This window comes from Triturus cristatus, chromosome 10, assembly GCF_964204655.1.
Source record: "Triturus cristatus chromosome 10, aTriCri1.1, whole genome shotgun sequence".
In the NCBI taxonomy this organism is placed as follows: domain Eukaryota; kingdom Metazoa; phylum Chordata; class Amphibia; order Caudata; family Salamandridae; genus Triturus; species Triturus cristatus.
The window spans coordinates 147,360,306-147,372,544 of record NC_140593.1 but is presented as its reverse complement, the minus strand read 5'-3'; the positions used below and the strand labels follow the sequence as shown (position 1 = coordinate 147,372,544).

At 48.1% G+C, this 12,239-nt stretch overlaps 1 protein-coding gene across 5 annotated transcripts in view; it reads right to left on the bottom strand.

The window, feature by feature from the left end:
* DNAJC13 (DnaJ heat shock protein family (Hsp40) member C13) overlaps nt 1-12,239 on the bottom strand; it is a 1,667,846-nt gene that overhangs the window by 357,301 nt on the left and 1,298,306 nt on the right. For all 5 annotated transcript variants that reach the window (XR_014970022.1, XM_085630673.1, XM_085630671.1 and 2 more), the window contains one exon: nt 5,140-5,252. Coding sequence is in view for 4 of the 5 variants with exons in the window: in XM_085630673.1 (XP_085486799.1) it covers nt 5,140-5,252 (113 nt within the window). In the remaining variant the exon portion in view is untranslated. The remainder of the gene's footprint in view (nt 1-5,139; nt 5,253-12,239) is intronic.

Sequence of the window (12,239 nt, the reverse complement as noted above, 5' to 3'; positions counted from 1 at the left end):
GATTTTCTGTGTCATTGATAGGGGTTGTAGTAGGGTGTTTATTTGGTGGCTCCGCAACAGTTCATGGTCGTGCTCGGCTGATAGTCCAAGTGGCGAGGCTGATTACCATTAGGATTGATCCTGGGGGGTTGGGGTTGGTATATAGACGCTCCCTTCTTTTCTGTATCGATGAGTAGGGACCTGACTACTGTTAGCTTGAATGTGCGAGGGCTGAATAATCCGGTCAAGCGGTTAGCCATACTGTCCCTTTTAGAGAATGCTGGGAGGGATATCTGTTTACTGCAAGAAACCCACCTTCTGCCTAAAGATACCACGCGCATGCGGGATAGGCGCTTCCCACAGCAGTTTTGGTCCTCGGGCCAGTCCAAACACAATGGGGTGGGGATCCTTTTTAGCGCACGGTCACAATGCAAGTCGGTCTCTACGATAGCGAAGATGAAGGGGCGGTTCCTGCCAGTCAGGGTGCAGTGGGAGGACATGCATTTTACGGTTGGGTCTTTATATGCCCCGAATGAACGTTAGGAGCCCTTCTTGTGCTCCGCCCTGTCTGAGGCTCTTGCTTCCCTGGATTCAGCGCTTCTGATTGGGGGAGACTTAAATCTGATAATGGATCCGGAGGTCGATAGGTCGGGACTGCGGTCTAACCAAGCTGGGGCATTGGCAAGTGCTGGGAAACAGTGGCTTTCTGACTGCGGTTTAGGTGATTTGTGGCGAATCCAACACCCAAAAGACCGCGACTATACCTACTTTTCGGCGGCACACAAAATATACTTGCGTCTTGATCACTTTCTGGCTTCTGCATCTCTTCTGCCTCATTTGCGCGCTGCGACTATTACTCTCCGGTCCCTCTCATATCATGCCCTCCTCTCGGTCCAATTACTAGCACGCTGTTGGCGTTCTACCCCTCCGGGCTGGCGCCTTCGTGATTCCCTGCTTCATTCCGATGACGTCCTTCAAAGGATTCAAACCGTTATTAAGCACTATATCTCTGAGAATGCGCAAGACGGCACGCCCCTTGCATCGGTCTGGGAGGCCCTAAAACTCGTAGTTCGGGGGAAATTTACTGCGGTTGCTGCATCTTTTACGCGACTCCGCAAACAAACGCGGGGAGCTAGAGGCGGCAGTTGGGGAATTAGAAGTGGTTCACAAGTGCACTGGGGTGTGGAGGGAGTTGGAAACCCGGCGCCGTATGCTGAAGCACATGGATTTGGACAGGGCTGAATACGCGCTCCTGCGGCTGAGGCATAAATTCTACCTCAGTGGAGATAAGGGTGGGAGGATGCTGGCGCATTGATTACGAGCGGAGGCGCAAATGTCTGCCATCCCTTTCATCCGGGGTTTGAATGCGGTGGAACAGACCACGGATGCACTGATTGCTGACACATTCCGTCAATTTTACCAGCACCTTTACTCGACAAAAGACGCCCCTTTGCCTGATCCGAGCGACTATCTGTCCTCCAGTAATATCACTCCCTTACTTAAGTCATCGGCCGAGGAACTAGACTCTCCTATCCGTCTCGAGGAGGTGATTTCAGCGATTGCGCGGCTCAAAGTGGCTAAATCGCCTGCCCCGGATGGCTTTTCAGCCTTATTCTATAAGCAGTTCTGTGTGGAACTGGCTCCTCTTCTAACAAAGCTTTTTAATTCCTTCCTCGATACCGGGGAGGTGAAGCCTTCCATGTCTGAGGCGGCCATCTCTGTACTTCTCAAACCTGGGAAGGATCCCAAGGTGTGCGGATCGTACAGGCCGATCTCGCTCCTTAATATTGACGTGAAGTTGTTCGCGGGTGTGTTAACTTCTCGTCTTAACCCCCTCATGGATGCCATCATAGACCCGGAACAAGCAGGCTTTATACCCTCAAGACAAGGAGGGGATAACACCAAGAGGTTATTGCACCTCATCGATTTTGTCCATAGATCGCATACCCAGGCCTTTCTGCTCTCAATTGACGCGGAGAAGGCCTTTGATCGGGTGGACTGGGATTACTTATTTGCGGTGCTCCATACATTCGGCTTTGGGGACAATTTCATTCGATGGGTGCGCTGCCTATACGCCTCCCCCAGGGTGCCGGCGGTACGGGTTAATGGCTGCAAATCCGCCATGTTCCCTATTGCCTGGGGCACACGACAAGGCTGCCCCTTGTCCCCCCTCCTATTTGCGCTCTATATGGAGCCTTTTGCTCAGCACATTCGTTCCAATCCTGATGTGGTGGGTTTGAAGTTCTGAGCGGACACCCATAAAATCAGTATGTATGCGGATGACGTCATCCTCTCTCTTACGCAGCCGCGGATGACTCTGCGGAACCTGACAACAGAGCTCTCTACCTTTGGAATGTTAGAGGGGTTTAAGGTCAACTTCTCAATGTCACAAATTCTTAATATCTCTATCCCGGAGACAGAGGTTCGGGATCTCCAGCAAGACTTTCACTTTCAGTGGGTATCCACGGATATTACCTATCTCGGCATTCGTTTGTCCCCTTCTATTGCTAAAACAGCTGCTCTTAACTACTCTCTGTTGCTGGAACAGACGACCAAGGCCCTGGTGGCCTGGTCTCGTCTCAAGTTGGCATGGTTTGGCAGGCTGGCAGCGGTGAAGATGACGGTTCTGCCGCGCATCCTCTATATCTTCCAAATGCTCCCTTTGAGCCCGCCGCCGGGAGCCCTTCGCAAACTCCAGGGGCTGCTTAATAGCCTGTGGGGCAATAAGAAACCACGCCTTGCGCTTGCTCATGCGTCCGCCCTGAAAGCGCAGGGAGGGCTTGGCTTTCCGATCGTGCGCGCCTACTACCAGGCAACATGTCTTCGCTTCATCGCAGAGTGGAACAGATCGCTTTCCAGCAAGCACTGGAATTTTATGGATCAGACGGTGGCTGGCCGGAACATATGGCGGGAGCTATGGCTTCCACGTCGGCACAGAGCGTGGGGGCTATACTTTTCTCCGATTACGTCCCCGACTCTTACAGTGTGAGATCGCCTTGCGGGCCCGAATGGGTGGACGACGTTTCCCTCTCCCTTGTCCCCTATAGTCGATTGCCCCGACTTTCCGCCAGGTTGCGCATCCCAGATCTTCCAACGATGGAGGGAGGAGGGTTATAAGCGGGTGGGTGCCCTGTTTGATCGCGGGGCTGTTATACCCTTTCCTCAGTTGCGCAGGGAGCATGCGTTGCTGGAGACCGATGCCTTTCCCTACGTGCAAGTTGTACACTGGGTTACGCGGCCGGAGAATTCCGCAATAATGTCCCGTCCCCTGACATCCTTCGAAAATGGCTGGGTTGTAAAACGGACGATCGTAAACTCATCTCTGAACTCTATGCCCTTATCACCTCTCAAGCGCAGAGGCGTCGCACCAAAGCGGAGGTTCGGTGGGAAACTGACCTGGGGAGACCCTTGTCGCACAAGGAGTGGGACCACATTTTTTATAGGGCACATCATACTGCTTCCAACACAGCAGTGGTCGAATCTGCCTATAAGGTGGTTACTCACTGGTATTATACACCAGAGCGCATTAAGAGGTGGGACAAGTCCAAGTCAGATCTCTGCTGGCGAGGGCGTGGTTCCGTGGGCACGCTGGTGCATTTGCTTTGGCGCTGCCCCAAACTAGTGCGCTATTGGAATGCAATAATTGATGTTATCGATGTAGCTTTCCAGATCCTTTTGCCGCGTACGCCCGAGCACACCTTGCTAGGTCTTCCCCATCCTAAGTTCTTCCCGCTGAAGTCACTAAGAGTTAAACAAATAGCGATGGCTTTGCTGGCAACGCGACAGGTGGTCTTAGCGCACTGAGGATCGCTGACGATTCCAGATCCTCGAGACTGGATCCAGAAGCTTTGGCAACTCTTCGCGATGGAGCGGATGTCCCTAAATGTGGAGGGGAAAAGCACGGACTTTCCAAAGCTATGGGCTCCCTTTTTGCAGATCCTTACTAAAGATATGAGGGAAGATATGTGCCCGAAATATTTGCAAATCTTGCGCCTCGTGCCTCTAGAGCCTCTAGGCGCAGTGGGAAGTGACGAACTGGTTCTGCGACCCCTAGGTGGAGACATGAATGACGGCCTTGTTTGATCTGAACTGATGCGGGTGGGGGGAGGTTATGGGTGGGGAGTTTGTTTCTTTGTTCCTGTCTTTTTGTTAGATAAAAGTGGTGCTTCCATTTGCGCCTATCTGGCTCACTCTGGCTTACTTTCACTGCGAGGTCAGCCTCGGGGATCTAGACCTATACGCTGTGTCTATCTCTACAGTTTTCGCTCTGCCGGCGCACAGATGTAGGCAGTATAGCTGTGTATCTGTTTTTGTGCCCACATAATAAACATGAGTTATTCCTAAAAAAAATTCTCCTCAAATACCACGTCATTTTCTAGATCTTTTTAAAAAGGTAACTACGATTTTTTTAAAAATAAAAATAAAAATGACGTGCAGCAAATCCGACCATTATCTAACCACCAAGAAGCTTGTGCTAACCATCTATTGAATGCATACTGTGCGTTAAAAAAAAACCTCTAAAATAAATAGTTTTGATCTTTCATGCCCACCCAATTACGTTGTAACAATATGATAAAAATGACCCGTCCTGTACTGTGTGCCCAGGTATTTTTTGCTTAATGTAAAAAGGATTCCACTTTTTTGTGTGTTGAATACTGAAAATATCGAATGTACAAACTTAAGATTTTTCTACGTGCTGCAACTGCAAATTAAACAGAAGAACTTAAGACATTATTGGTAGGACATAAACAAGTAATTTGTTTCTGGATCTTGACCATAAGTAAGCATACGAATGCAAAATGTTTATTTTAACACAGAATGCCATCCCCTTTAAACTAAAATGTAACTGAACAGAAAACAATCTCCTACTCTTCACATCCCCCTATTCTATAATATTTAGTCTTCAGGATAACGCTGTTGTTTTTAAAAGACTGTTTCTTGAATAATCAATGAAGTATCTTTTTATGCTAAAGAGTGGCTCATCAGTTAAAATGTAAGCTTCGCACCCATTTATAAGAATCAACCTTAAATGGGACAATATTACAGGGTAAAAAGAGCAATCATTAAAGTATACTTTGAAGTTTTGTTGCTTACCAAATGACAAGATAAACTGCTAATATTTGAGAACATTACATGTAAAGAGTTTCTGTTCTTGCTCACCTTTGGACCTATGAGTTTATCCGAGGTCATTTTAGCAAAAAGTTCTGCTGTCTGTGATCGGACCTGTGGATGGGTAGAGTTGCAGAACATATCTAACAAGTAGATCAATGCACCTGAGAATAAAACAGACAAATAATTTAAAATGTTAAAAAGTATTTTACAGTCAAAACGAAAAGCTGCAAGAAATGTAAAGCCACTAGATTCTGATGAACAAAGGCATGTTGCAAAATCACAAAATTGTGACCTTAAAACATCTTTGTTCAAAGCCCAAACCTGTTTTGCAAGTTGGAAAAGTCTTCCCCACTCACAAAAGGGTTTGGACAAGCCATTACAAACTACAAATATCGGGATGTGAAAGTAAAATCACAAGTCGCATTTGAAAGTAAAAAATGTATGCATCAATTATTTATAATCACATATGGAAAGATGTCTTCTTTAAGGATCAAGGCTGGCAACTTTCCTGGAAGCATACAGCTATCCAGGTTACAGGATAAAAGGGTTGAGAGAGTAGTGAACATTAATGAAGTCAACAATCTGTAGATGCTGGCTAGCACTGGGCTATGGGACATGCAGGATTAACATGCAGTTGTATTATTTAGAAAACAGGTGAGTATTTGGTTATTTTCAAGAAAATGAAACTGCTACGGATGGATGAGGCTCAAAGTAATTAGGTTCTAAGACCCACTGAAGGCATCATGGTGCAAGTTACAAACAACAAGGCCTTGATTTTGGCTGTTTGAAGGTCCATGGTAAATAAATAGTAATAAGTACCCTTCCTCCTTTGAACCATATTAACTGGATGAAAACCAAACCAAAACCAAACCAAAGTTTTACAAAACTTTGTCGTATCATCTGACGTGCATATCGTACATCAGTAACATAAGTGGACTTTTAATACACAGGACTACTATACATAACACTGCAACACATTTCTGAAAACAAATTTGCTTAGGTTACAAAAAAGAAAAGTTTTTAATTACTTACCCTCAGTAACGATCTTTCTGGTGGATATTCTATCTACCTGCAGATTTCCTTAACTTTTAATATCCCAGGTGCCAGACTGGATCCGGAAAGTTCAGAGACAGCTCTCTAGCATAGAAGGGGGGAGGGGGAGGTAGCTGTGGCTTGAGGCTGGAAACTAAGTCATGTTGATGTCGCTTGAATTATATAGTGCCCACCCCAGCATCTTGACATCAGTTCTTATCCGTTTTTAACCGTGTCTTAATGCAGCGATGAAAATAATGTCTAGACAAAAATAGGCGCAGTGCAACAAATTCATATGGCCTTGAAATTCCCTTCAGAAAAGTGGGAGGAGGGTGGGATTGGTGAGGAGTCTGAAGGTATATGGAGAATCCACCAGAAACCATGTGAAGGTACTCATCTTTTTCTTCTGGCGTATACTTCCTACATGTAGATTCATCATCTTTGAATAGAATCCCAAACAATGCTCCCTGTGGGAGATGGGTCTGAAGAAGACTTTCTTAAACTAGGAAATCCAATAAAACTGAAAGGACGAAGTGACCATTCCTCCTCACATCTGAGTCCAAACAATAGCGTTTTTTGAAAGTGTGAAGGGAAGCCCACGTCACCACTTTACAGATATCTACAAATGGTATACCTCTAGCGAAGGTCGCAGAGGAAGACTTTGGCCTGGTTGAATGGGCCAAGGTTCCCATATGTAGCTGTTTCTTTGACAGCGCATAGCAGATCTTTGTACACAATATAATCCAGCGAGAAAGAGTTGTCATTTGAAATGACTTACCTTTCTTGATGCCTGTGTAACCGACAAAGAGTTGGTTATCATACCTGATCTTATTTATGCAACCGATATAGAAGCTTACTGCATGCTTGGGGTCAATCCTATTTAACTGTTAATCCTCATTGGTGTGGTAGGGTGGCGGGAAAAAGAAGTGGTCAAGTTGACAGATTGCCCATGATGGAAAGGGGACACTACCATCAGTACTATAGCTGCATTAGCTCACAGTACAAACTGGGAAAGGAGGACGGACACTCAGAGCCTGCTGCTCGCTAACTAGATGAGCTGAGGTGACCTTAAACAAGAACACAGTCTTTAGTGTGAGTAGCCTCAACTGGTAACCATGTAGAGCGCTCAAATGGGGGACCCTTTACAAATGTCAACACTAAATTCAGGTCCCATTGGGGCATGATAAAAGGGACTGAAGATAAAAAGTTAGTCAAACCACTAGCGACTTCAATAAAGAAGCTTGATCTTAGAGACATTAAAAAGCTGACAAGGCCGCAAAAAACCCCTAGGCAGTTCCAGAGGGACAATCTTGTCGGGCCAAGAACAACACAAGTGGGAGGCTGTTAGTCAAAGTCGCTTTCAAGGGGTCAATGTGGTTACCTGCTGTAGGGAAGAGCTTTTTTTTGTATGGCCACCCCCAAGTTTTCCGACTGAAGCTGCTGGTTTGTCGACTCAGACAGTGCACTGAGGCCTGCTAACCAGACCTCAGTGGCAGTGTTCTGACCCTAGTAAATGGTACCCTGGTACTCACGGAAGCCAATTTAGAGGGGTACTCCATGAATAGCAGCACTGGATGTTCCCCCTTTGAGGTCCCTCAAGCAAAACGAGTCCCCCAGACCACGATTGCGGACTGGTAGAGCAGTCATATACTGCTAACCCAACTTTGCCATTGAAAGCGATGGCAAAGCCACCACTTCCCCTGGAGAGGTGCGTAAGCCACCCCTTTGGCAGGCCTACCGAGTCCTAAGGCAGGGTAAGCCATATGACAAAGGCAGGACATGCACTCTACAAGTCCTGACAGTAAAAACACGCAAAACTACAGTTTTTACAGTGGAAAGACTTGGTCGCCCAATTGGCCAGTACAGGGTTACATGCTACCCCCTCAGCTGTGCTAACCATTGAACGGTGTGACCAAAGTAGGCACTCCAAGATATCAAAGGACAAGTTATATACTTTTGGAAATGCCTTATGTAGAGACATGCTCCAACTGCGGATTCCTTACCTTAGAACTTCCAAGCGTCAGGTTGGATCCGGAAGTTTCTGATAGTAAACCCTGCGCGCAGATAGATGGCATCGGTCGATAGCACGTGACGCCGTAAGCGTCGTATTCATCAGCGTCATGACGTCTGCATCATCTATGTATGCACCCCCTTGGCATGCTGAAGGCAGTACTTTTCCCAACTTTCCAAGCCAGAATTGCGGAGCCATGAAGTGACTGTCCATGGTGAGTTAACAAACAACTAGGGCCCTGAAGGGGAACAGCCCTAACACCAAAAACAGATCCGCAGTGTGGGGAGGATGGGTGGGTCGGTAAGGAATCTGCGGCTAGATCATGTCTCAACTAGATAAGACATTACCGAAGGTAAGTAACTTGTCCATCTTCTGATAGAGACATCTAGCTGCAGATTCCTTACCTTAGAATAGTGTTAAACCAGAAAGTCCTGTAGGACCGAACGGTCAAAAAGGCCTCCCCCTAAGGAAATGGTTATCCAAGCAATGTTTGGCAAACGTGTTCAGGGATGCCCACGTAGCCACTTGGCAGATGTTGAGGACTGGAACACCACACTGAAGACCTGGGGTGGCTGCCTTGGCCCTGGTTAAATGGGCTCGAAAGCTTTCAGGAGGCTGTTTCTTAGCAAAGGCGTAACAGAATTTTATGCAGCCGATAACCCAACATGAGATGGTCCTCTTCTGCACAGCATGACCCTTCTTTGCTCCAATGCACCCTACAAAGAGTTGGTCATCCCCCGGAACTCTTTAGTGCTGTCAAGGTAGAACAATAACGCTCTTTTTGAGTCCAGACAGTGGAGATACTCTTCATACTTGGAAGAATGCGGAGGAGCAGGTGAGGGATTGCCCTAGATGGAAAGGTGTCACCACCTTAGGCAAGAAAGAAGCCCTAGTGCGGAGCACTACTTTGTCTGGAAAAAGGTCATGTAAGGAGGCTGACAGGATGGAGCCTGCAATTCACTCACCCTCCTGGAGGAAGCTATTGCCATTTGAAGGCTGTATTGATAGTAAGCAGCCGGAGGGGGCAAATGTGCGGTGGCTCGAAAGGTTCATACATCAAATAGGTGAGAACCAGGTTATAGTCCCACTGGGGAATGATAAATGGTGAGGGAGGAAACAAATGTGTAAACCCCTTCAAGAATCTATGTACAATCAGAGATTTAACAAGCATTTACAATGCAACGGTCTCGGCATTGTTAAAGTTAGAGCTATTGGCATTGCTCATGACATTATTTTTATTTATGTTTTTGTTTTTAAAACATTTAAAGAAACGGCATTGTCATGAGCAATGCCAATAGCTCTAACTTTAACAATGCCGAGACCGTTGCATTGTAAATGCTTGTTAAATAAGCTTACTGATCTCTCCTTCTCTTTTCTTTTTACGTTTATACTCTCTGCCATGCTCCTTAAGGCGCTTAAGAGCGCCAGTCACAGTCTCAGAGAATAAAGTAATTCCCCTGTTGCCGAGATCAGCCTGTCTCTTGTAAGTTACAGACTCAATCTTGGTACGATAGCTGAATGGATAAAGATCATATTACAGGAGGATGGTGGGAGAAAGATCAGTGTAGCAGCGGGAAAAACGATCCAGACAAACCTAGAATCCCGTAGGGCTGGCTCGATCATTCGTATTTCTTGGGTCGATGAGTTCTAGATCGTCTGCCATGCTCCTTAAGGCGCTTAAGAGCGCCAGTCACAGTCTCAGAGAATAAAGTAATTCCCCTGTTGCCGAGATCAGCCTGTCTCTTGTAAGTTACAGACTCCATCTTGGTACGATAGCTGAATGGATAAAGATCATATTACAGGAGGATGGTGGGAGAAAGATCAGTGTAGCAGCGGGAAAAACGATCCAGACAAACCTAGAATCCCGTAGGGCTGGCTCGATCATTCGTATTTCTTGGGTCGATGAGTTCTATATCGTTTGTAGTTCGTTAATAATACCATTCGTTTTTGAAGCAGAGAAAGACGAGTCTGCTGTACATACTCAATATATAAATGGCTAAGTGCAATGGGTAACAGCACTGCAAAAGTTGATGTTTATAGCGCTATGACAGCAAGCACAGGATGAGTGTAAATCTTGTCAGTACAATGCGCCTTTGTAAAGGGGTGAAAGGGAGGCGCCGACCGGGAACAACCCTGTGGAGGAGTCCAAGAAGCAGCACATGGTTCTTTGGGTCCGATGCAAAGGGTGACGACCACAACAAGCCCTCGCCGCCGTGGGACCCGTGACGCTCCACGGAGCCGGCCCGGCTGGCGAGGCTCGCCTCCATTATACAGTAACCTGTTGCTCTGGCTCCAGCCCCGCCCCCTGGCCTCCGCTCTGCCTTTTCTCCCCCAGGCTCCTCTCCTGCGCACCAGTGCGGGAGGACGGCTGTGCACCTGTTGTCACTCCCTCTCCCTGACCGAAGGGCCAGGGCGCCGCGGCTTGGCATCGCAGCATCCGCCAGGAGGAGGTATTCTGACCTCGGAGCAGCTCCCTGTATTCGCGACACTTGTATCCCGGGCACTACGATCTCGGACACTGCTCCCTGCTGAGGCTCGACCGGTGGGAGCGTCCTGGAGGTTAGGCTGGAATGACCGCGGAGTTTTAACCGGAAAGGACATCTGAAACAGGAGAGCGAGACGGCCGGGCAAGGAGACGCTTCGCTGAACCGGTAAGTTTTCTGGCGTGCATGTCTTTCTGCATTTTTCAAACCTGGCACTAATGTGGTGAGCTGGAGGGACCTCGCGGCGCCACAATTTATACCGTCGACAGCAGGGAATGGGACTCCAGGGAGAAAGTGTGCGCGAAATCGAGGAAATGTGTCTAGTTTCTCCGTCTAGTGAACCAGGCAGTGTAAAAGTAAAGAGGGCACCGGAAGACACCACCGCCTTTCTCCGAGGCAGAGCAGAAATGCCTCGGAGAAAGGCAGCGGCATTTTCGGATTCGGGGGCGTGTTTATCTTTTCTCTCCTCCAGCCATTGGCTGGAGGAGAGAATGAGAATTCTTGCAAAAAACACGCCCCCCCGATCCGAAAAGGACGGGGCCTAATCTGAATGACTAACCTCTTCTTCAGTGGCTGGCCAGCATTCAACAGGCCAGCCAATGGAGAACAGGGGAGAAGAGGGGCGGGTTCAAGCCCCTCTTCTCCAAGTCATTAAATCTCTCGACTTCCGGTTCTGCCTTCGGCAGACCGGATGGTCCCGAGACCTAAAAAGGGACAGTTGATCTGGCAACCGTAGAAAAGCAGAAAGGGCTGAAAGGTAACCCTTCAGAGTGCCCAGAGCAGAGCCCTGCTGGACCAAAGAAAGAATGAAAAGAACAATGTCAGAGAGGGAGGCAGAAAGGGGGTCGACAGACTGTTCTGTACAGTATTTAAAACATTTGTGCCATCGGCAGGCATATATTGACTTGGTGGTGGGGAGCCTGGCAGCCAGAATAACCTTGCAGACATCAGGAGGAAGGTCAAAAGCTGTCAAGTTTCGCCACTCAATCTGCACGCAAGGGGGGAGAGGGTGGACAGGTTTGGGTGGAGGACCCTCCCCTGCAGCTGCGACTGAAGATCCTTCCAAAGAGGCAGTCGGATCGGGGGATCGATTGTCATACTGAGTAGCTCGGGATACCATACTCTAGCCCAGTCCGGAGCCACAAGAATGACTTGGGGCCCGGTCGCGCCTGATCTTCTTCAGCACTCTGTGTAGAAGTGGTATAGGCGGAAAGGCGTACAACAGACCGCAACTCCACTTGTGACAAAAAGTGTTGCCTAGCGGGTGCCGGCTTGGAAATTCCAATGTGCAGAAGTGCTGACATTGCGCGTTCTCTTCGGTGGTGAATAGATCTAACCAAGGCTCTCCCCACTGTTGAAAGACACCTTGCGCCACGTCCGAGTGAAGACGCCATTCGTGATCCATCATGCACCTGCGACTGAGTTCGTCCACCCTGGCGTTCAGTGAACCTGCCAGGTGTTGAACCACCGGGGTAATGCCCTGATGTTCCAGCCATGTCCAGAGGCACAGAGCCTCCTGACATAGGGCCCACGACCCCACCCCGCCCTGTTTGTTGCAGTACCACTTGGCGGTGTTGTCCATGAACACCTGCACTACTCTTCTCTGAACTGTGGGAAGGAAT